General features: G+C 37.6%; 2 protein-coding genes across 5 annotated transcripts; both read right to left on the reverse strand.

Moving 5' to 3' along the window:
* Positions 1 to 767: 767 nt before the first annotated feature.
* LOC138902340 (uncharacterized) lies at positions 768 to 1,142 on the reverse strand. Its single transcript, XM_070190195.1, has one exon. The coding sequence runs from the start codon at positions 1,140 to 1,142 to the stop codon at positions 768 to 770; it is 375 nt and encodes a 124-aa protein (XP_070046296.1).
* A 13,655-nt stretch (positions 1,143 to 14,797) lies between these two features.
* Positions 14,798 to 19,981, reverse strand: LOC104105747 (B3 domain-containing protein REM10-like). Of its 4 annotated transcripts, none has more exons than XM_018773984.3 (7): positions 19,664 to 19,981; positions 18,642 to 18,890; positions 17,990 to 18,075; positions 17,583 to 17,814; positions 16,916 to 17,007; positions 16,546 to 16,777; positions 14,798 to 15,125 (listed from the first exon to the last, which is right to left on the reverse strand). In XM_018773984.3, exons 2-7 carry the CDS (start codon positions 18,784 to 18,786, stop codon positions 15,070 to 15,072), a joined length of 843 nt encoding a protein of 280 aa, XP_018629500.1. In that variant the 5' UTR covers positions 18,787 to 18,890; positions 19,664 to 19,981; the 3' UTR covers positions 14,798 to 15,069. The 4 variants fall into 4 exon arrangements, with proteins under 4 accessions (XP_018629500.1, XP_009612440.1, XP_009612433.1 ...); XM_009614145.4 differs by having other exon boundaries at positions 18,642 to 18,948; XM_009614138.4 differs by lacking the exon at positions 19,664 to 19,981 and adding an exon at positions 19,317 to 19,637 and having other exon boundaries at positions 18,642 to 18,948.
* Between the last annotated feature and the right edge of the window lie 1,717 nt (positions 19,982 to 21,698).

The raw sequence follows: 21,698 nt of genomic DNA on the forward strand, positions 1-21,698 counted from the left end.
CGTGGGATTCCTGGAGTGCTAAATGAAATGGCCTGGGAGGATGGCCTCTACCAAAAGTACCCATGCCTCTAGATGAGGCACCGCAGAACTCACCAGAATAACGAGGTCTCTTGTCAGACCCCTGACCTCCCTGAGTAAGAACCATCTCGACTCGTCTGGGGACATTAGCAGTCGCCTGAAAAGAAATCTCACTCCCAGTCTTCTTAGCAAGACCATCAATAAACCTCCTCACCCTCTCTCTATCTCTTGGTGGGAAGAAGAAGAATAGTATGATGGGAAAAATCCACAAAACGGGTCTCATACTGAGTAACAGTCATACTGCCCTGCTGGAGACGCTCAAACTGACGACGACGCTTCTCTCTCAATGTGATAGGTAGAAACTTCTCTATGAAGAGTTGACAGAACTGGTCCCAAGTAAGAGCAGGCGACCCCGCTGGTCTGGTCAACAAATAATCTCTTCACCATTTCTTGGCAGAACCAGTCATCTGAAATGCAGCAAAATCGACCCCCTTGGTCTCCATTATACCAATGTTTCGTAGAACCTCGTGACAACTGTCAAGATACTCCTGGGGATCCTCTGAAGTATCACCACTAAAGTGAACTGGGAAGAGCTTGGTAAACCTGTCCAACCTCCACAAAGCTTCAGAAGACATAGCTGGCCCATCTCCGACCTGTGCCGTAACAACCGGCTGAACTACTCCGATTGGCTGAGCTGTTGGAGCCTGATACTGGGGAGCTATCTTCTCCGGAGTAGGAGTAGTGGGAGTCTAGGCTCCTCCTCCATCCTGAAAGACGGCTGGTGCCATGGGAAACATGCTAGTCTGGGTCACACTCTCCATAAGGCCCACCAAACGGACTAAAGCGTCCTGAAGTACTGGGGTGGCAATGAACCCCTTCAGAACCTGAGCTGGCCAGGCAGGAACAGTCTGGGCTGGAACCTCCTCGTCAAGATCTATCTGAGGCTCCACTGCTGGGACTGCTGTTCGGGCTCTAGGCTGAGCCCTGGCCCTGCCTCGGCCTCTGGCACGACCTCGGCCGCGACCTCTGGCACGACCTCGGCCTTGACCTCTGCCCCTCATAGAAGCTGCCACTGGAGGCTCTGGCTGCTGCTCAGTTGAGGAAACAGTACATGTTCTTGCCATCTACGAGAGAATAAGGGTAGAATAGTTCAATCAGTATTGAGAAAACAAAATCGCACGACAGAGAAGAATAGAAGTGAAATTTGTTCCTAAACTCCATAGCCTCTGGAAGATAAGCACAGACATCTCTGTACCGATCCTCCAGACTCTACTAAGCTTTCTCGTGAATCGTGAGACCTAGGCAACCTAGTGCTCTGATACCAACTTGTCACGACCCAGAATTCCCACCGTCGGGAACGTGATGGCACCTAATATTTCACTTGCTAGGCAAGCCAACGTTAGAGAATTCATTAAACCAATTATTATCCCATTCAGTAAATAACAGAAAATTAACTAAGGTGAAATATAATGAGTGCGGAATAATATAAAAACTGCATTAATTACTACCACCCAGATCTGGAGTCACAATTCACGAGCATTATAGAATTCAATACAAGTAATAGTCTGAGAGAAATACAATTGTTTGAATGAAAGAAACAGTAAAGCAGAAAAGATAGACGGGGACTTCAAGATCTGTGAACGCCGACATATCTACCTTGAGTCTCCGGATAGCGGGTCCAACAGCTAAAATCTTGATCAACCCGGCCCGGTACCAAAATCTGCACAGAAAGTGCAGAGTGCAGTATCAGTACAACCGACCCCATGTACTGGTAAGTGTCGAGCCTAACCTCGACGAAGTAGTGACGAGGCTAAGGCAAGGCACCTACAAATCAACCTGTACAGTTTAACAATGTATATACAAATAACAGTAATGAAGAATTAGACAGGTGATATCGGGAAGGGGAAACATGCTGGGGGAAATACGAGATAAAGAACTACAACAAAATGATAACTAGAACAACTAATATATTTTGAATCAACAGGAACACGAATACGGTAAAGGAAAAATGCACGGCATCACCCTTCGTGCCTTTACTCTCAACCATACCATAAAAATCAATAGAAATGACAGGTCATCACCCTTCGTGCATTAACTCTCATATCATGGCACGACATCACCCTTCGTGAATTAGCACTCACAATATGGCACGACATCACCCTTCGTGCTTTTACACTCACAATATGGCACGGCATCACCCTTCGTGCATTAACACTCACAATATGGCACGGCATTACCCTTCGTGCATTAACACTCTCCCTTACCATAATTCAATACATAAATAACAACAGGGAGATAAAATAACAAGTACAAGCCTTACTTCAACATTTGGTTTCACAATATCAATCTCAACTTTGAAATAAATTCTCAATTATCACTAGAAAATCCGTAAACATGATAAGAACGATCAATTTAACAACACTAGTATAAACACGTAGCAATTAGGCATAGGAAAGAGACAATATAAGAAAAATGGGAGAAACATGGAAAACAGGTAAATTGGCGGCACATAAGTACTCGTCACCTCACATATATGCCGCTCACATTAATTTCACATAACAAATAGTCTGGGGTTCTTAATTCCCTCAAGTTAGGGTTAGACACAATACTTACCTTGCTCCGAAGACCACTTAATTTTCAATCATAGCTTTTCCTCTAGAATTCACCTCCAAATCACTCGTATCTATTCAAAAACGACTCAATAATATCAAATATTGCTAAAGGAATCAATTATATTGCATAAATTAAATTTCTCAAATTTTCCTCCTAAATTTGAAAAATCGACCTCGGGCCCGCTTGGTCAAAACCCGAGGTTCGGACCAAAATTCATTTACCCATTCACCCCCGAGCCCGGATATATAATTGGTTTTGGAATCCGATCTCAATTTGAGGTCTAAATTCCCAAATTTCCGAAATCCCTAGTTTCTACCCTAACCCCTAATTCTACCATGAAAACTCTAGATTTTTGGTTGATAATTCATAAAATGTAATGGGTAATTGAAAGAAAATGGTTTAGAATCACTTGCCAACACTTTGAGGAAGAAAATAACTCTTGAAAATCGCCTCTAGCCCTTTTGGTTTTATGAAAGTTGGAAAAATGGCTTATTCCCGTTCTTGATTCTGTTTTATGTATTGTGCGACAGTGTGCATCTCGTTCGCGAGGCCACTGTCGCATTCACGAAGAGTATCGGCTGCCAAGCCTTCGCGTTCGTGAGACCTTGCTCGCATTCACGATGGTCACTCCCTCTGGCCTTCACATTCGTGATGAAGGAACGACCAACCATCCTCCAGGTCCCCAAGTGCTTCGCGTTCGCGATGAGCCGGTCGTGTTCGCGAAGGATAAATCCCCCATCACTTCGCGTTCACGTCCAGGCCTTCATGTTCGCGGAGAAGAAATTTCAGCCTCACCAGTTTACTCTTCGCGCTCGCGAAAGTACCTTCGCGAACGCGAAGAAAGACATGCCAGAACACCAGAATTTGCTGAAAACCAGATTTTCCAAAGTCCAAACATCCCATGGCCTATTCGGAACTCACCCAAGCCCTCGGGGCTCCAAACTAAACGTGCACACAAGTCTAAAAACATCCTACGAACTTGCTCGCACGATCAAATCGCCAAAATAACGCCTAGAACTACGAATGTAGCACCAAATCAAATGAAATTCTCAAGAACACTTTAAAATTCCTATCTTCTCAACTGGACGTCCGAATCACGTCAAATCAACTCCGTTTCTCACCAAATTTCACAGACAAGTTTTAAATATTATAATGAACCTGTACCGGGCTCCAGAACCAAAATACAGATCTGGTACTAACAATGCCAAATATCAATCAATTCCTTAAAAATAAATAATTTTCAGACTTTTAATTTTCACCAAAAATTCATAACTCGAGCTAGAGACCTCCGAATTCGATTCCGGGCATATGCCCCGGTCCCATAATTTGATACGGACCCACCGGAACCATTAAAACACGAATCCGGGCCTATTTACCAAAAATGTTGACCGAAGTCAACTAAAAGCAACTTTTAAGGCAAAATTCTTATTTTCATCAATTTTCAACATAAAAGTTTTCCGAAAATACGTCTGAACTGCGCACATAAATCGAGGAGGGTAAGAATGAGATTTTTAAGGCTTAAGAGTGCAGAATTGAGTTCTAAAATATAAGATGACCTTTTGGGTCATCGCAATAATGAGGAGGAAATGAGCTCTAGAAGAGCACACGACTTAACATTTCATGAAACTCTAGAAGAAGTTCAGGTTCCTGAAAATAAAGAAAGTGATGAGATCTCAACAAGTTATGTCACTTGCGAACCGATACAAAATGATCGTCGACTATATAGTTGATACAATATAATGCACAATATAATAAAAGATTGTGAGGATCATACCTGTAGTCCAGACACCTGAAAATGTCATACCATTTAGATGCAAGTCATAACCTATATGACTCATTTGATCAAATTTATATAAAGATCCCTGAAGGAATTAAAATGCTTAAAGCATATAATTCAAAGTCGCGAGAAATGTACTCAATCAGATTTACAAAATCTTTGTATGATTTAAAACAATCAGGGCGCATGTGGTATAATCACCTCATTGAATTGATGAATGAAGGTTATATAAATGATGGCATTTGTCCATGTGTTTTTACAAAGAAAACAATATCAGAGTTTGTTATACTTGTTGTTTATGTTAACAACATAAATCTCATAGGAACTCCAGAAAAGATCCAAAGGGAAAAACTTTGTCTTAGTCTACAAATTGAATATTTAGCAGACGAGATCTTTATCCATCAACATGTCTATACAGAAAAGGTCTTAAAACGCTTTTACATGTACAAAGAGAACCCATTAAGTACACCAAATGGGTGTTCGATCACTTGAAGGGAATAAGGATCCGTTCCGACCTCCATAAGAGGATGAGGAACTCCTTGGTCCTGAAATACTCTATCTCAGTGCAATTGGTGTACTTATGTATCTTGCTAATGCTAACAAAGGTGGTGCAGATCATATTGGTTATGCAGATACAGGTTATTTATCCGATCCCCATAAAGTTCGATCTCAAATCGGGTATGTGTTTACATGTGAAGGTATTGTCATATCATGGCGCTTCACAGAGCAATCTATTGCTGCTACTTCTTCAAATCATGCTGAGATAATAGTTATTCATGAAGCAAGTAGGGAATGCGTATGGTTGAGATTAGTGATTCATTTTATTCGAAAAAAATATGGGTTGGAATGTGATAAAAAACCCACAATATTATACAAAGACAATGCTACATACATAACCCAATTAAAGGGAGGATTTATAAAAGGAGACAGAACAAAGCAAATTTTACCAAAATTATTCTACACACATGATCTTCAGAAAAATAGTGACATCGATGTGCAATAATCTTTTCAAGTGACAATCCAACTGATTTGTTCACTAAATCTTTGCCAACTTCAATTTTTGAGAATATGGTATTCAAGATTGGAATGCGGAGACTCAAATATTTGGAACAAGGTTTTCATTAGGGGGAGTGAAATACACATTGTACTCTTTTTTCCTTACTAAGGTTTTTTTCATGGGGTTTTTCTTGTAAGGTTTTTAATGAGGTAGCTAGAATTACGTATTACTAAATATGTGTACTCTTTTTTCTTCACTAGAATTTTTTCCACTAGGTTTTTCCTAGTAAGGTTTTAACAAGGCACAATATCTTTTAATGAATATCCAAGAGAGAGTGTTATGAATATGCTATATTATGGATGTTTATTTACTATTCCATTATAAATAAGCTTCCCGAAGAAGATTATCCATATGGGACTCCGCCGTAAATATGTTTATCTATTTAGTACTCTATTGGAAATAAGCCTCCTCAAGAAGCTTATCCTTTTGATACTCCGTTATGGATAAATATTACCCCCAATTGAAGATTATCTATATTTGGTACAATGAGTTTATCCTTTCGGTACTCCGCTATGGATAAATATTACCCCCGGTAGAAGATTATCTATATCTGGTATAATAACAGCTTACAATCAGCTTACTCAACAGCTTGCAGTAGCAGCTTACACAACAACTTGCAGTAGCAGCTTACACAACAACTTCCTTTCTTCTATAAATAAAAGATATTTCAGTTCATTATGTACATCAGTTTGAAGTTGAATAAAAATATCCATCTCCCTCTATACTTGTCTTCGATATATTTACTTTACAGTCTTTATTTTATAACTTCTTATTTTTAAAATTTATATTTTAAGACTTGATATTTTAATATGATGACCTTAGTAGACTTTAATTTTTATGATTTAAATAAATAATTTTTATTAGGCCTACAGGCCAACCCAACCCAGCCTCAATCAACCCTCACGAGCCACATGCTTACTTGGGTTTGGCTAAAAGTCGCATTCTTAAATGAGCTTCAAATCCTAGCCCAATCCTACTAAATCACGGGTGGTGCCCAACCAGTGGAATATGCAGAATTTTTTGTAAGCGATGTCACTATTTAAAAGGTACATAGATGAACAAATTGCCAAAATGACATCATATTAAAAAGTCATTTCATAAAAATATAGAATTCAACTCATAAAGAAAACAACGAATATCTTTAAAAAGGAGAACAAATTGCCAAAATGACATCATATTAAAATGTCATTTCATAAAAATATAGAATTCAACTCATAAAGAAAATAGCGAATATCTTTTAAAAAAAGTGAGAAATATAAACGAAAAAATAACTAGACAACTTATAACGATCGATGACCTACCGAAGTTGGCGTAGATGATAAGAGAGATGACAAATCACAAAGGATAACAAACAATTTTTTTCAAATTATATTTAAATTTATTTATATACTTAAATATGATTTCCGAAAGCGTCAAAATATTTAGTATCAATTGGTTTCTTGAGAATATTAAAAGCTAAGGTTTTATTTAAAAGTTTACATACACATAAATATATACATGTTGATAAGGGTATTCATAGTTTGATTTGGATTGATTTTTCCCTCAAAAGAAACTAAATCAAATAAGTCAAGTTTTTAAATGTTGGAACCAACCCAACCCAATTAAGTCGATTTTTTATCGATTCGGTTTATGTCGGTTTTTTGGGTTTTTTGGTTATTTATCAGTTTTTTCTTAAATATGAGACATAAACTACCAAATACATATTCCGGCGACTGTATTTTCAACGTAACACTATCAAACCAATTGCTCTTTGAGAAATCTATCATTTACCAAGATATATTAATGATAATTGAATCAAATAGTGATGAATAATTCAAGAATTCAATTAAAAATAGATTACTTTTAACATGAAAGAGATTCTTGTACTTAAAATAAAACTACCAATCAAAGTAGAATGTGAAGGTAAAGAACTAGATTATTATAGTAATAAAGAACTAGGCTAATTAGCATGTACCATAAAATTTTAAAAACTTTGTATAAGAATCTCACTCACTCACTCTCTCTCTCTCTCTCTCTCTCTCTCTCTCTCTCTCTCTCTCTCTCTCTCTCTCTTTATATATATATATATATATAAGTGCAATAAAAAAATTTAAATAGCTATTTCTAAAGTCGGTTTGATTTGGATTTTTATTTTTTATTTTTTTATTTTTTATTATAACCTAAACCAACCCAAATTTGTCCGACTTTTAAAATTCAAAACCAAACCAAAAAGTATCGACTTTTTTGGTCGGTTTGATTTGATTTTCTATTTGGACTGGTTTTTCGGGTTTTGTGAACACCCCTACATGTTGAACCACCATTTACAACAAAAATGCAGTGCTTAACCAGTGAACCACCATTTAACAAAGGCATATCCAGGATTTCAAGAGCATGGGTGCACCATGAGCGCCAGAGACCCGAGTTTTCAAGGGTGTCTAAGAGATGTATTTTTGGTTTAGGAATTTTAAAAGTCAAAACAAAGATAAAAAAAGAAGAGAAGGAGAAAAAATAAAAAGAAAACATGTAACCCAATAAAAAAAGGAAAAAAAGAAACAAAAAGTTTATTTAATTAGAAAAAGCGGTAGAGCATGGGATTTAACCCTATTTATTAAGATCGAACCCCTGATTAAAAGGTAGAAGGTGCACCTCCTTATCAATGCACTAAAGTATTCACTTGAGCTTGGGTTCACCTATGTTAATTTAAATATTTGAGCAGAAATTTACTAGTATTGTACATGATTTAGGGGGAGGAGGATGGGTTCACGTGAACCCGCTCTCTCCCATGTGCATCCGCCCCTAACCACCAAGTATTTAACGTCATGTGGTGTCACTTCAAAGTAAATGTACGTGAAATTTTTTTTTCATATTGCTCCTCATATATTTTGTAAATTTTCCGATGAAGCGGTGTCACGTATAACCTAAATCCGCCCATGTGCCCAACATTCCACTTGTCCAGAGGGCATTAACGAGTGATCCTTCTTGAATAAATTAACTAACTCCCTAAGACAACAGGACATGAATCAAATTATTGTCCAGAGTAACGTGGTTTCTTTTGACCCTTCAGATGAGGTCGAAAACCCATTTGCCTCAGATGAGGTGGATAATGTTTTTGATTCAGGCAGTTTCATTCCTATCACCTCCGGTAATAAGGAGCACATGTATAAAAACTGGTCTAATGCCCTTATTATAAATATTTTCGGAAGAAGAGTGGGATATCTATTCCTACAACAAAAACTTCATGCTATATGGAAACCTTCAGAACAAATCTCGTTGATAGACCTTGGATATGACTATTATCTAGTAAAATTTAATAAGAGAGAAAACTACGATAAAATCTTACATGAGTGTCCTTAGTTTATAGGCAACCAATACCTCATAGTGAGGAAATGGGAGCCCAGGTTCATCGCCTCGGAAGCTCTCCTAATGTACTCAGCGATCTGGGCCAGACTCCCAGATCTCACTACGGAATCTTATGACTACGAGATCCTGGGAAAAATAGGTAATAAATTAGGACAACTAACCCGTATAGACGCATATACCTCATCAGCGCTAAGAGGCAAATATGCAAGAGTGTGCATACTGGTCCCAATAGAGAAACCCCTTAAAACTCATGTTATCCTAGGTAAACACTACCAAAAGGTCTCATACAGGGGCTTTAACCTCTTATGTACAAACTGTGGGAGGCTGGGACATGTACAACGGAACTGCCCTAACTATCCTAAGGAAGAGGATCCAAATGACCAAAGCCAGGGCGCTAGCTCACAAGATATCCTCTCCTTAACCAAGGAAATTGAGCAATGGACGGTCGTCTCCCACCATAAAAAATCAGGGAGAAAGGAAGGCGAGACATGAAGTCACAACTAGCAGAAACTAAGCCAAACCACTTCCAAAGAAAAAAACCACGATATTGGAAAAATGGAGGCAAGACATTGGGCACCAACAAACCATGGTAACAACAGTACAACATCCCCATCAATAAAACCAAAAGGTGACGAACAAGGACAAGGCCAACACAAAAATCGGATGGATATTACGAACCTCCCAGTTAAACCCAAACAATATCCGCCAGGCAAAGCACAAAACCAAAACATACTCATCACGTAAATCGGCGCACATTTATTGAATAACAAAGGTAACATAGCCAGTACCTCTCAAAGGGCTAGCACAACAAACACTAATAACCAAATGACCACTCTAGAACCAATGGATAAGGACCTAAGGAAAACTACGTTAGGTAACATAACTCAAAACCAACTAGACAAATAAATTGACAATATACCAAGACACATAAATGGTATTAAAGAGCCTAAAACCTTGCTCATTAATACCATCAAATGCCAAAACAAATTCGAAACTCTTATGTCCCAATCTAGTAATGAGACCCCCAACATCCAGAGTACCTCACATGTCCAATCACCCAAAACACAAACCATGGATAAAATGGAGGTAGAACAAGCCCTAATCGACAAAGCAGCCACAATAGTATTCAATGATGAGGGGAATATCCACTCACCATTTAATGCAAATTCATTGGAAAATAAACCTAGTACACCCCAAACTCTGCAAAAAACTAATGATAAGACAACAAATCAACTCCTTATTAATGAGCAGATTCGATAATGGAAGACCCTAAGATCTTCGACCCAACCCCACCTAAGACTACAAACTCTCCTTACATTTTAAACAATATTAGCCCATGCATAAACCACAACACTATTCAACCAGGAAAATATAAGGAACCTAATAGCAAAAATTCCAAGACTCCTCACCAACAACTACCACAGGATATACTTCAAGGCAAGGAGAAATGTGTGGATAAGAGAGCAACAACAACCTCCCACTCCAACGCCAACTATTTCCCCCATACAACTGAACCAAAACCCCATCGTGTTTACAACCCCACCTCTCCCACCAAACCGTGTTCCCCAATCATGGATGGAATACTGACTCACAAGGCATGCACTAAGCATGAGCCTCCAACTCAATGGCCAAAACATAATTATACAAATAGAAAACCCGAGCTACCTGGCACAAATAATAACGGAGGGGCTCCGAATTGGAATGGACAATATTGTTACGAACTCATGGTTGGCCCTACCAGCCCAACAAATACCACTATATCCTCCCTCTCAACCAGCGGGCTCACACCCTTGTAACCACCAGACTGTGAACCCACATACCATCCCAAATACAATAAACATGAACCTACCCCTTTTTCACAACTCAAATCCACCACCAACCCCAGCTCCATCATATTACAATGGGAATCCATTCCAAACTCAGATTCCACTCTCCAACATGCAGGGAAACCAAGCGTCGAATTACCCACAACATGCAACAACACAACAGGAAAACACACCAATAATGACTTCTCATCCGACCTCTTTCAACAACAACAATGCTCAGACGGAGCACAACAACCAAAGCAACCCGCCACAACAACAGATGGTAGATGAGTAAGAAGAGGACAGAATATCAACAACAACAAGAGTGGAGTACGGAATGCTAAGAAACCCAAAAACACTGGCATTCAAAGAAAGAAAATAAAAAAGATTCATTTTGCGTTGCCCGTAAGATTTGAGGAAATTCTCTTTGAACATTAGAATGATATTTGAACCAACCCTATTCACATACGGTATTGTGATGATCCCAACCATGTATGCTCACCATTGGGACAATGTTGCCCAACTGAGCCAGGAAGGAACCCCGAACCTACAGAGCTCATCCCACAATCAGGGGGAGAGCTCACAAATCAGGAATAACTCCATGAGTATCATCATATGGAACTGCCGGGGGGCGGGTAACGCTGACTTTCGAAGGGCATTTAGGTCCATGCTGGATTATAATAGGCCAGTGTTGGTGGCCCTGTTGGAAACAAGAATAGAGGAGCACGACATGATTAGGAACGACTTTGGATTCGACAACCTAATACAAGTAACTGCACAAGGCAACTCGGGAGGTATCACAATTATGTGGAAAAATGAATACATTATTGTTGACCAAATTGGCTCCACGTATCAGGAGGTTCACGCCATGATAAAGGTACCTAACAAACCTAATCCATGGCTTATTTCTACTATCTATGCTAGCAATCTATTAGAAGAAAGATTAATCCTATGAAAAAATTTAAAAATAGTAACAGATAATTTTAAAGGGCCTTGGCTTGTTACGGGCGACTTTAATGAAGTTACTAGGGCTTCCGAAATATTTGGAGGATTGCCGGTTAATAATAATAGAATTACAGAATTCCTAAATTTCCTAGGCTATTGCAGGTTAATGGATTTAGGATTTAAAGGGTCAAAATTCACGTGGACGAACAAAAGAAAAAAGATAAATGCCCTAATTATGGAGAGACTAGATAGATGTGTAGCTAACCCGGAATGGGTTAATATTTTTTAAGAAGCTCATGTTATACACCTCACGCGTACCCACTCAGACCACCGCCCTCTTAAACTAGATCTTACAAAATGTTTTGCTAGAAGTGGGAGTATTTTCAGAATTGAGTCCACGTGGACCTCTCACCCTACGTTCAAGCCCTTGGTCAGGGAAACAAGGGAAAATCAAGCGAACATTACCAACACCATTCAAAACTTCATTGAAAAAGTTACTGACTGGAATAGGAACATCTTCGGAAATATCTTTAAAAATAAGAAAAAAGTCATGGCTAGACTAGAGGATATTCAAAGATCGCCCAATTACCCCTATAGCCAGTTTCTTATAGACTTAGAAATTAACCTAATGGAGGAATATAAGAATATTTTTAAATTAGAAGAAGACTTCTGAAAGCTTAAATCCAGAGTTCAGTGACTTTAAGATGGAGACGCCAATACAAAATTCTTCCACGTTACTACAATGCATAGAAGAAGAAAAAAAATAGGATTCTAAGCCTTAAAGACGAGGCAGGAAATTGGTATTATAACCCCAAAGATATTACTGAATTGATAAATAAAAAAATTTCATGACCTTTACTCAACCAAGCAAGAGATGTCCTACAAAAAACATACCTATATGTCCTACTACGCTACTATTCAAGAGTCACAACATTTTGATCTCAGCCTAACCCCTACAAAAAAAGATATTAAACTTGCATTCAACTCCTTTAAACCCCTTAAAGCCCCGGGGCCGGATGGTTTGCATCCGTTCTTCTATCAAAAATATTGGAATGAGACGAAAAACTAACTCATTGACTTCGTCATAAGTACCTTTGAAAACAAAAAAATGTTGGATAACATGAACAATACTTACATTTGCCTTATCCCTAAATGCCAAAATGCTGAGACCATTAAGCAATATAGACACATAAGCCTTTGTATCATACAAGGTAGTCATCAAAATTATAGTAAATAGGATTAAACCCCTCTTACCCAATATCATTCACCCTGCACAAACTAGTTTTATTAAAGGAAGAAGAGTTTCGGATAATGCTATCATCGTGCAAGAAGTCTTAAATCATTTCAAAAAAATCAAGGGCAAAAAGGCCAAGATGATGGTTAAAATAGACCTAGAGAAAGCTAATGATAAGATAGAGTGGTCCTTTGTGAGTTTCTCGCTAAAGTCTCTAAATTTTCCTAATAATCTAATCAATATTATTATGTCATGCTACTTCAACTTCTATCTTAATTAATGGCTCGTGTTCAGATTTTTTCCTACCCTCTAGAGGCATTAGGCAAGGGGATCCCTTATCCCATACCTCTTTATTATCTGTATGAAAATGCTCTCTAGACTCATTAATCACGAAATAGACTGTTGTAAGTGGGATCACAAGAGGGGTTGCTCTCATGGTAAGAGACCTCCACTTCCAACCAAGAGGTTGTGAGTTCGAGTCACCCCAAGAGCAAGGTGGGGAGTTCTTAGAGGGAAGGATGCCGAGGGTCTATTGAAAACAGTCTTTCTACCTCATGGTAGGGGTAAGGTCTGCGTACACACTACCCTCCCCAGACCCCACTAGTGGGATTATACTGGGTTGTTGTTGTTGTAAGTGGGATCCCATAAAAATTTCTAATAAAGGACCTCCTATATCCCACATTTTCTTTGCTGACGACCTTGCATTAATGATGGAAGCCAACCAAAAAAACTGCAACTCCCTCATTGATACCCTGAACAAATTCTGCAGTTTATCGGGGCAGACTATTAATTTTAACAAGTCTAGAATCATGTTTTCCAACAACACCCCTCAAGATGTCAAAAACCACATTAGCTAGAGTCTGTCCATGAAACAAGCAACCACTTTGGTAAATACCTTGGTTCCCAATGATAGACCATATAATAGCCAAAGGACTTTCAATTTATTATAGATAGGCTCAACACTAGATTACAAGGATGGAAAATAAATGTTTAATATATCTACCTTAATTAAAGCTACCCTAGCAGCCATATCCAATCATGTGATGCAAATTTAAGGTCTTCCCAAAGCCACTACCAACAAGATAGATGCTATACAAAGGAATTTCTTGTGGGGTAGCACTAATGAAAAGAAAAAATGTCATCTTATCAAATGGGATATAGTTACCAAAACAAAAAGGGAGGGAGGGTTGGGGCTATACAAATCACACTGGAAAAACGCTTCCTTCAAAGCGGCTTTGGCATGGAGATATTCGAAAGATAAGAACTCTCTCTGGGCCAAAATTCTCCATAATAAGTACGGAATGAGGAATAATACGGTTAACAGATCCTCTAATAGAGCAAGGGGTTCACACATCTGGGAAAACATAGTAGAAGGGATAAACATTTGCAACAAAGGCTTACACTGGACAATAGGTGATGGTAAATCCATAAACATCTGGGATGACAAATGGATAAATCACGCAGAACCTTTGAGAAGCCTCATACAGTGGCCTTTAATGAGGAATGAACAAAACCTAGCACTCTCCACTATCTTGGCTAATGGTACTATAAATTTGAACACCCTTTCCTTCGACCTGCCTACTAGCATAAAGCATAAAATTCACAGCACCTATATTAAGCAAGGGCTACCATCTAGGGATAAATCAAACTGGAACACCTTAAACCATAACTCATTCTCTACCAAAGCGGCTTATGAGCTCATCTCTTCTCCTCATGAGAATCAGGTAAACAATATAGACTTCGGATGGATCTGGAAAGTCCCTACGCTCAATAAGATTAAAGCTTTCCTATGGCTAGTAGTTCATAATAGGCTTAGGCTCCCCACCACTCTCATGCTCTTTAGAAGACACATTAGCAATACCTAGATGTGTAGCATCTGCTGCAAGGAGAAAGAGGATATCGAGCATATCTTCTTCAGATGTTGTACTCCAAGCATATCTGGGAGGGGATTAGCTTTAACCATAACTTTCAGCATTTACAAAATAATGCTTATAATATCTCCACGTGGCTGAAAAAACAGATTAAGCTATTTTTTAGAAGCTGAAAAAATTAATTTCTCTATGAACATATCACATCCTTGTTGATCCAATGGCCAAGAAATAACACTTTCTGATTTAAATGTTTCACGTAGACCACTCCCCGACCAGTGTACTCAGTTCCAAACCTCTCGAGAAAGATTCATTACATGGAGTTTTCTGGAAGAAAATGTAACATAGTTTGTTAAGGTTGTGCACCAAATGTTGATTCAATTGCTTCAATTTTCCTCTTTATACCATCTGCTTCATTGTTCAGTCAACCCCTTGAATGATATGCTTGCATTTTCTCCAGAAATATTGCCTACAAAATACATTAGTTTATGCAAGTCAATGTAATATCTGCTAGGAAGCCAAAGAGTTTAAAAAGTTTACTATATTGTGTGGACATTCTTTAAAGCGTTACAAAATGTTCAAGCTCTTATGCATGTAATTAATAAATACTATTTTAAAGTACACAATTATGATCAGAGATGAGACGTCAAACATAAAACTGTTAGAATCAAGTAGGAAGAAAAACTAGTCTAGCAAAAGATTTCTTACCAAAAATTTACCATCCTCATAGTATTAGCACAAACTTGCTTGTGAAAACTCCATACAATCACACTAAGCTAAGATATCGAATTCGTATTATGGCACTATAGGCAAATTCCAGAAATTTATATCCAATGTTGTGTAATATACGCGAACACTTTTACACAGAAAAATAAGAAAATATGAAAAAGGAAAAAGACATAAAAAGAAAGAAAAAGATATGGTGAAGGGTAACAATTAGGAAAAAGGAAAAAGACCATAGGTATACTTTCAAAATTAGAAGGGACTGGCTCTCCCTATACACAACTTTCTTGAGCAAGTTGAGGTCGGCAAATAAATCTTCACTGTCCATGCCGTTCTATTTAAGCTCATCTCAGCCATAAAAGAAAAAGGATTAAGAGGACGAGAATTATGTCATGAAAATAAAGTTTAATGACTTCAAAAGAAATATGGAGTATGTTCCTTTGTCTTTTTGGGGCCAGATTAGAGAAGCCTAAAAGAATTCGGGCCAGCGAAAAGTTAAAATTATCCATTCGGAAGACATGGAGGATGGTGTCAGCTTGCATTTGTTGGAATCAGTGGCGAAGTCAGAAATTTTTCCAAGAGTGTTCAGACTTGAAAGAAGTAAAAATATTCCTCGACAAAGAGTGTTCTATAATATGTTATATACGTCCAAAATTTACTATTTTACTTAAATACACATTATAAATTTTCATAATATTTCGATGAATTGACCACCCTTAGCAAAAGATGGCTTCGCCCCTGGTTGGAGTGTATAAACTGAAAGAAATCGCAAATGCTTTAATGGAGTATTAACTCCCACACATGCGCTAAAAACTAGATGCATTATAAACCTTTTTTGCTAGTATAGGCTTCATAGTATAAATAACTCAACTTTTTGACGTTGTTAGCTCTTTATAATACATATAGGACATCATTGTAGAGGAGCTCACTGAATTTTTCTTCACTTCTATAATGTTCAGCATTTTCTTGAAGCATTTTTAATGAAACTTCATTTACTTGATAAAAAAGGAGGAAAAAAGAACATTAATGACTTAGGTTTGAAGTTGAATTAAGCTAAAAGCATGTTTAGAGTGCCTATAAATGATTGTCTAAACAGAGTTATAGTATCTGTGTATATCAGATGATCGAAAAAATATGTAAGAGGCAGCTTAAATGAGAAAACTTACGACGAAATTGCCATATTGGTTTTTCTCCATTAGTAACAACCTCAAACACGATGTGATCTCCCTCCTTTAAGCAATTTGTATCACGGAAGTCATGCCATCCGCCTTTAATACATACACCAGTACCAAAAGAACGTAACCTTAAACTCCACGACCTTTGCCTTTCATCTCTAATAATCAAATCGCATTTCTTGTTAATGAGACCATTTGCATGTGCAAATTGTCTTGGAATGCACTGAAATTTTTCATACCATTTGTACATATTATCAAAACAATTATTAAGCTCTTCATATTTTCACCAAAAATAATACCAAAACAAATAGAAAAGAAGAAAATGCTACACACGATTACTTTAGCCTAAGCAAAGACTTACCAAGAGATCATTTGAAAGGCAATAAGGTCTAATAGTGCATACAAAATGGGGAAATGCCTTACTTGATGAATTGATGCTGGGGTTTGGTTTGCCTGTTACATGGTTAAACCATGTCAATAAACTAAATATTACAAAGAGATCACAAATTGTAATATGAATAGCATCTAAATATCCATCCTATCTTTGGCTATATTTTTCAATTTTCAAAGTAGGGCAAAAAAGGGCAGTCCGGTGCACGAAGCATCACGCGTTTACGCAGGATCCGGAGAAGGCCGCACCACAATGGGGTGTGATTTAGGCAGTCTACCCTGATGCAAGCATCAGTGCTGATTCTACGGCTCGAAGAAACAACTTTACCGTTGCTCCAGGGTTCCCCTTCAATTTCCAAAGTAGACCTTACTTGAAATTTCTTCTAACTTCCAAATAATAAGGAAATTACTAATATCAAACTGACTAGATTCTAGAACATGCAAAAAAAAAAAAAGAATTATATTTGTGTTAACTGTGTTATGCTATCAATGCATACATTACTACGACATATACAAAATACCACCCTCCCTCAACTTATACAAGAAATAAAGAAATTCAAAAGCAAGCAAATTAGAATTTTTTTGGTGTATATAACAAAGTATAAAGATGGTTGAGGTTGCTTAAATCAGAAACATACCATGAAATTTCCACACTGGTTGTTCTCCATTACTAACAACCTCAAACATTATATAATTTCCCACCTTTATGTCATTTGCAGCACGGAATTCACCCCATCTACCTCCCATATAGACTTGGGAACCGTAGGTAGTTAGCCTTAAATCCCATGACCTTTGTCTTTCATCTCTGATAATCAAACCGCATTTCTTGTTAGCGAGACCATTCGCCCATGCAAATTGTTTAGGAAGGCGCTGAAAAGGTTTATAACCATTTGCATATATCATCAAACAATCATATGCTTCATATTTTTTTATGTATGTAAATAACTCCAATAAACAAAGAGGGGAAAAACCAGAAAATGGTGCACATGTTTCCTTTAGCCTGAAGATTCTTGAAGGGTTAGGGGGGAATGAGTTTGAGACTTACCAAAAAACCATTTGTAACGCAATATGGTTTAACAGTGCATATAAAATATGACTGACCAAAAGGATTGTGAAGAGCAGCTGCAGCATCTGCATGGGGAAAAGCCTTGCATTGTTATTTTTAGACAAATCCATATCAAGATTTTAGATGACAAAATGATTTACAATAAAACATGAATAGCTAGCATCTAAATATCCACCCCATCTTTTGGCTAACTTTTCAATAACGAACAGCCCGGTGCACAAGGTATCCCGCGTTCATGCAGGGTCCGGAGAAGGGCTTGGCTAACTTTTCAATAACGAAAAGCCCGGTGCACAAGGTATCTCACGTTCACGCAGGGTCCGGAAAAGGGCTTGGCTAACTTTTCAATAACGAACAGCCTAGTGCACAAGGTATCCCGCGTTCACTCAGTGTCCGGAGAAGGGCTGCACCCCAAGGGATGTGATATAGACAGTCTACCATAATGTAAGCATTAGTGGCTGCTCACACGGCTCGCATCCGTGACCTATAAACATTAGTGGCTGGTCACAGTGTCACACGGAGACAACTTTTGGCTAACTTTTCATTATAAATTAAAACATATGATAATTAAGTTAAGGGAATTAACTTGCAAATACATCAAGAACAATTAATGGACTATAAAGATCTTAATTACCTTTAAATTCAAAATTCTTGGAAGTCTCTTCCACAGTATGGACTTCTCCTTCTTCAAGATACTCTGCATATTCTCTCTCACAGTGATTAGAACCAAATATAGAAACATCAAACTCCATATTACCTTCATGTCTAAACACCAACATATCTCCCAATTGCAAATCATGCTCTTCTGCAAACTCTGCCCAACCAGCTTCGAATCGACGGCCGGTCAGCTTCACCAGCCACTTCTTACCATCCCTTTTTAGTACTGCATGTTCAATATGGTCGTATCCCTTCAGATATTTCAAGAAACCTATAGGTATTTTCTGCAATACAACATAAACTTAGGGTAGCGCTGTTTCAAATCATTATGCTGGTTTGTTTAGGACATGAAATTGTGACATCTACTTAGTTAAACAATTACAAAATGATCATATGCACATGCACTACGGTTATGATTTTGAGTGTTTTCCTTTTCTGGGATAAATTCTTCCACCATATAGTGAAGCGGACACAGGATTTAAAGGTCGAGGTGTACTTTTGGATTTAACCAAAATCTGTTTTGTATACAAGGTGCTCACTATTTTCTAAAGACATATACATGTATACATGGAATGACCAGGTCCTCCTCTGCATATACACAAAGGATTACTAATAGACAAAGGAATTATAAATAACTAAAAGGATTACTTACAAGATCATGCTTGAAACCTGGCAGCATAGGTTTGAAAAAATGAGGTTTCTTTGGAGGAATTTTCATGGCAAACAAAAAAATTGTACTTTTATGTGGTTCTGTTTTTGCAATTGATATAATGTGCAGTTGAAACTTGAAACTTGACTTCAGTTCAGGATTGCAACAATTTGGTAATTGAAACTTGAAAGGTGTTACAGAATGTTCATGCCCACATTCTTATGTAACTGTGGTTCTGCTTTTCAAGTTAGTGGGCTATGTAAACCAGTAACATTAAACCATGTAGCACTAATAGAGCACAGACGGAACCAGAATATACAAAATTATATTTAAAATCTAGTTACTAATACCTTAGAAGCCATAAATTTCAAAGTCTGACTTCCGCCAGTCGGCCGCTAAGAGGGGGCATATGCAATATGGCATATAAATGGTGAAAAGAGAATGAAAGAGTGAAAAAGACATAATTGTGCACTTTCAACAAATACGAGGTTTTCCAGAATCCTAAAGAAATGGTTGAACAGAAATGGTCGGATTAGGTGTAAGCTCACTGACATTCAGAGAGAATAACACAGTCATTGGGACAAAGAAAAGAAACAATGGAAAAGGGACAAAATATTTACAGCTTATAGGCGTGGGCAGTGGCGAGTTTATCATAAAAGAGGGATCGTCAGGCTTTATCCAATTATTCAATTTCCAAAGGGAATCCAAGAGAGGCAGTAAAATCAGTTTATTTTGTGTTTTTTTTAAAAGTATTTTTGATAAATTAATTTAAAAATTCTTTTAAATAATAATTAATATTTGATCAAATATTTAAAAAGTATTTTTAATTATAACTTTCTCAAAAATATTTTTCAAAAAAGTAATTTTTAGGAGAAATTATATTTTTCTGTTTCTACTCAAAAATATTTTTTTTCTTTCTAAAAGCTAGCAAAACACATAGTTTGACAAAAAAAAATATTTTTGGCCAAACAAAAACTTAACCAAATAGATTAATAAAATATTTCTTTAAAAACATATATCTCGAATTCCAACTCTGAGTTTAATGGAACTTCACTGAGAGTACCGCACATGCGCACATCAAATTAGAACGCAAAGAAATGATGGAAAAAGAGCGACGCAGTAGTGCAAATTGGTGACGTATGAAGTGTGGACTAACAGCCCCACATTTATATTATGAAACAATCTCAGAAAAACTAAACAACTTTCAAAAAGCGCCCGCAATAACCTTCTGAAATCTGTCGGAATCGAACAAAAACTGATCGATTTCCGACCATTTTCAATTCGTCGAAAAAAGAATGGTCGCAATTGGGGAGCAACCGCAGTCCGTCGATATTTCCGACTGAAGTCGATCGATATTTCCGACCGAAGTCGGTCGGTAATTGTCAAGGCACTTTGACCAAGTTATCTGACACAAAATAATCTTACCGACCGAATTCGGACGGTATTTTTAAAAATTAGCGACCGGCGTCGATCGAAATTTTAATTATTTATTTTTTAAAAAAATGTTCAATCCCGACCGATTTCGGTCGGAATTATTAAAATATTTAAATTTTAAAATAAAAAATTCCGACCGAAGTCCGTCGGTATTATTAAAATATTTAATATTTAAAATCAAAAATTCTGACCGAAGTCGGTCGGTAAATTTAAATTTATGGAAAATCAAATGAACATTTCCGACCGACTTCGGTCGGTAGGCGGTCGGTTTTCTAGGTATTGTTTTGGCAAAATACAGTTGTTTTATAGTTGCACCACCTGCCAACAACCAATCACCTATAATGGCAGCATTACATTGCTGTCATTCAACCAATAACAACAATAACAACAATAACAACAATAGCAACAATAATAACAGCTATCAAAACTATATTATTAACAAAACACCATCTCCATCTCTACTAAACTATATTAACAAAACATCATACCCAACAACAAAACGTTTCACAAGTTAAATGTCCAAACATCATTCAATAAGTGTTTTATACTACATCATCTCTATCTCCTCTACTAGAACCTTCATCGTCGGCATGGTACGAAGGATCACGACGAGAAGGAGACACATCTGGGGAAGGCTCACGAGACTGGGGAATGGGGAAAGCACCACTAGAAAGAAGATTCGCCAACTGACCTTGAAGGACATTAAATTGTTGGTCCCTCTTTTCTAGCTGAACTTGAAGGGTATCAAATTGTTTATCTCTCTTTTGTTCTCTAGCCTTTGTCTCTTCAAGCTCCGTTGTCAGCTTTGCGATCTTCTTCTCCATAGACGAGAGAGTCGACCTATCAATTGCCTCGCCCTGGGTAGAAGTCCCTATACCTTGCAATCCAGCCATCCTGCCAAGATTTAGTATAATGCTTAAATAGATAAGAATTGTATTAAAACCTTGAATT

This window comes from Nicotiana tomentosiformis, chromosome 12 (genome assembly GCF_000390325.3).
Source record: "Nicotiana tomentosiformis chromosome 12, ASM39032v3, whole genome shotgun sequence".
Lineage (NCBI taxonomy): Eukaryota > Viridiplantae > Streptophyta > Magnoliopsida > Solanales > Solanaceae > Nicotiana > Nicotiana tomentosiformis.

Excerpts from the sequence above, each read along its gene's own strand:
- LOC104105747 (XM_009614138.4), bottom strand. The coding sequence starts at position 19,382 with ATGAAAATTCCTCCAAAGAAACCTCATTTTTTCAAACCTATGCTGCCA. Across the intron at positions 17,815-17,989 it reads GCGTTACAAATGGTTTTTTG|CGCCTTCCTAAACAATTTGC; the intron begins GTAAGTCTCAAA and ends AAACCTTTTCAG. Across the intron at positions 16,778-16,915 it reads GCCTTTCAAATGATCTCTTG|TGCATTCCAAGACAATTTGC; the intron begins GTAAGTCTTTGC and ends GAAAAATTTCAG.
- LOC138902340 (XM_070190195.1), bottom strand. The coding sequence starts at position 1,142 with ATGGCAAGAACATGTACTGTTTCCTCAACTGAGCAGCAGCCAGAGCCT.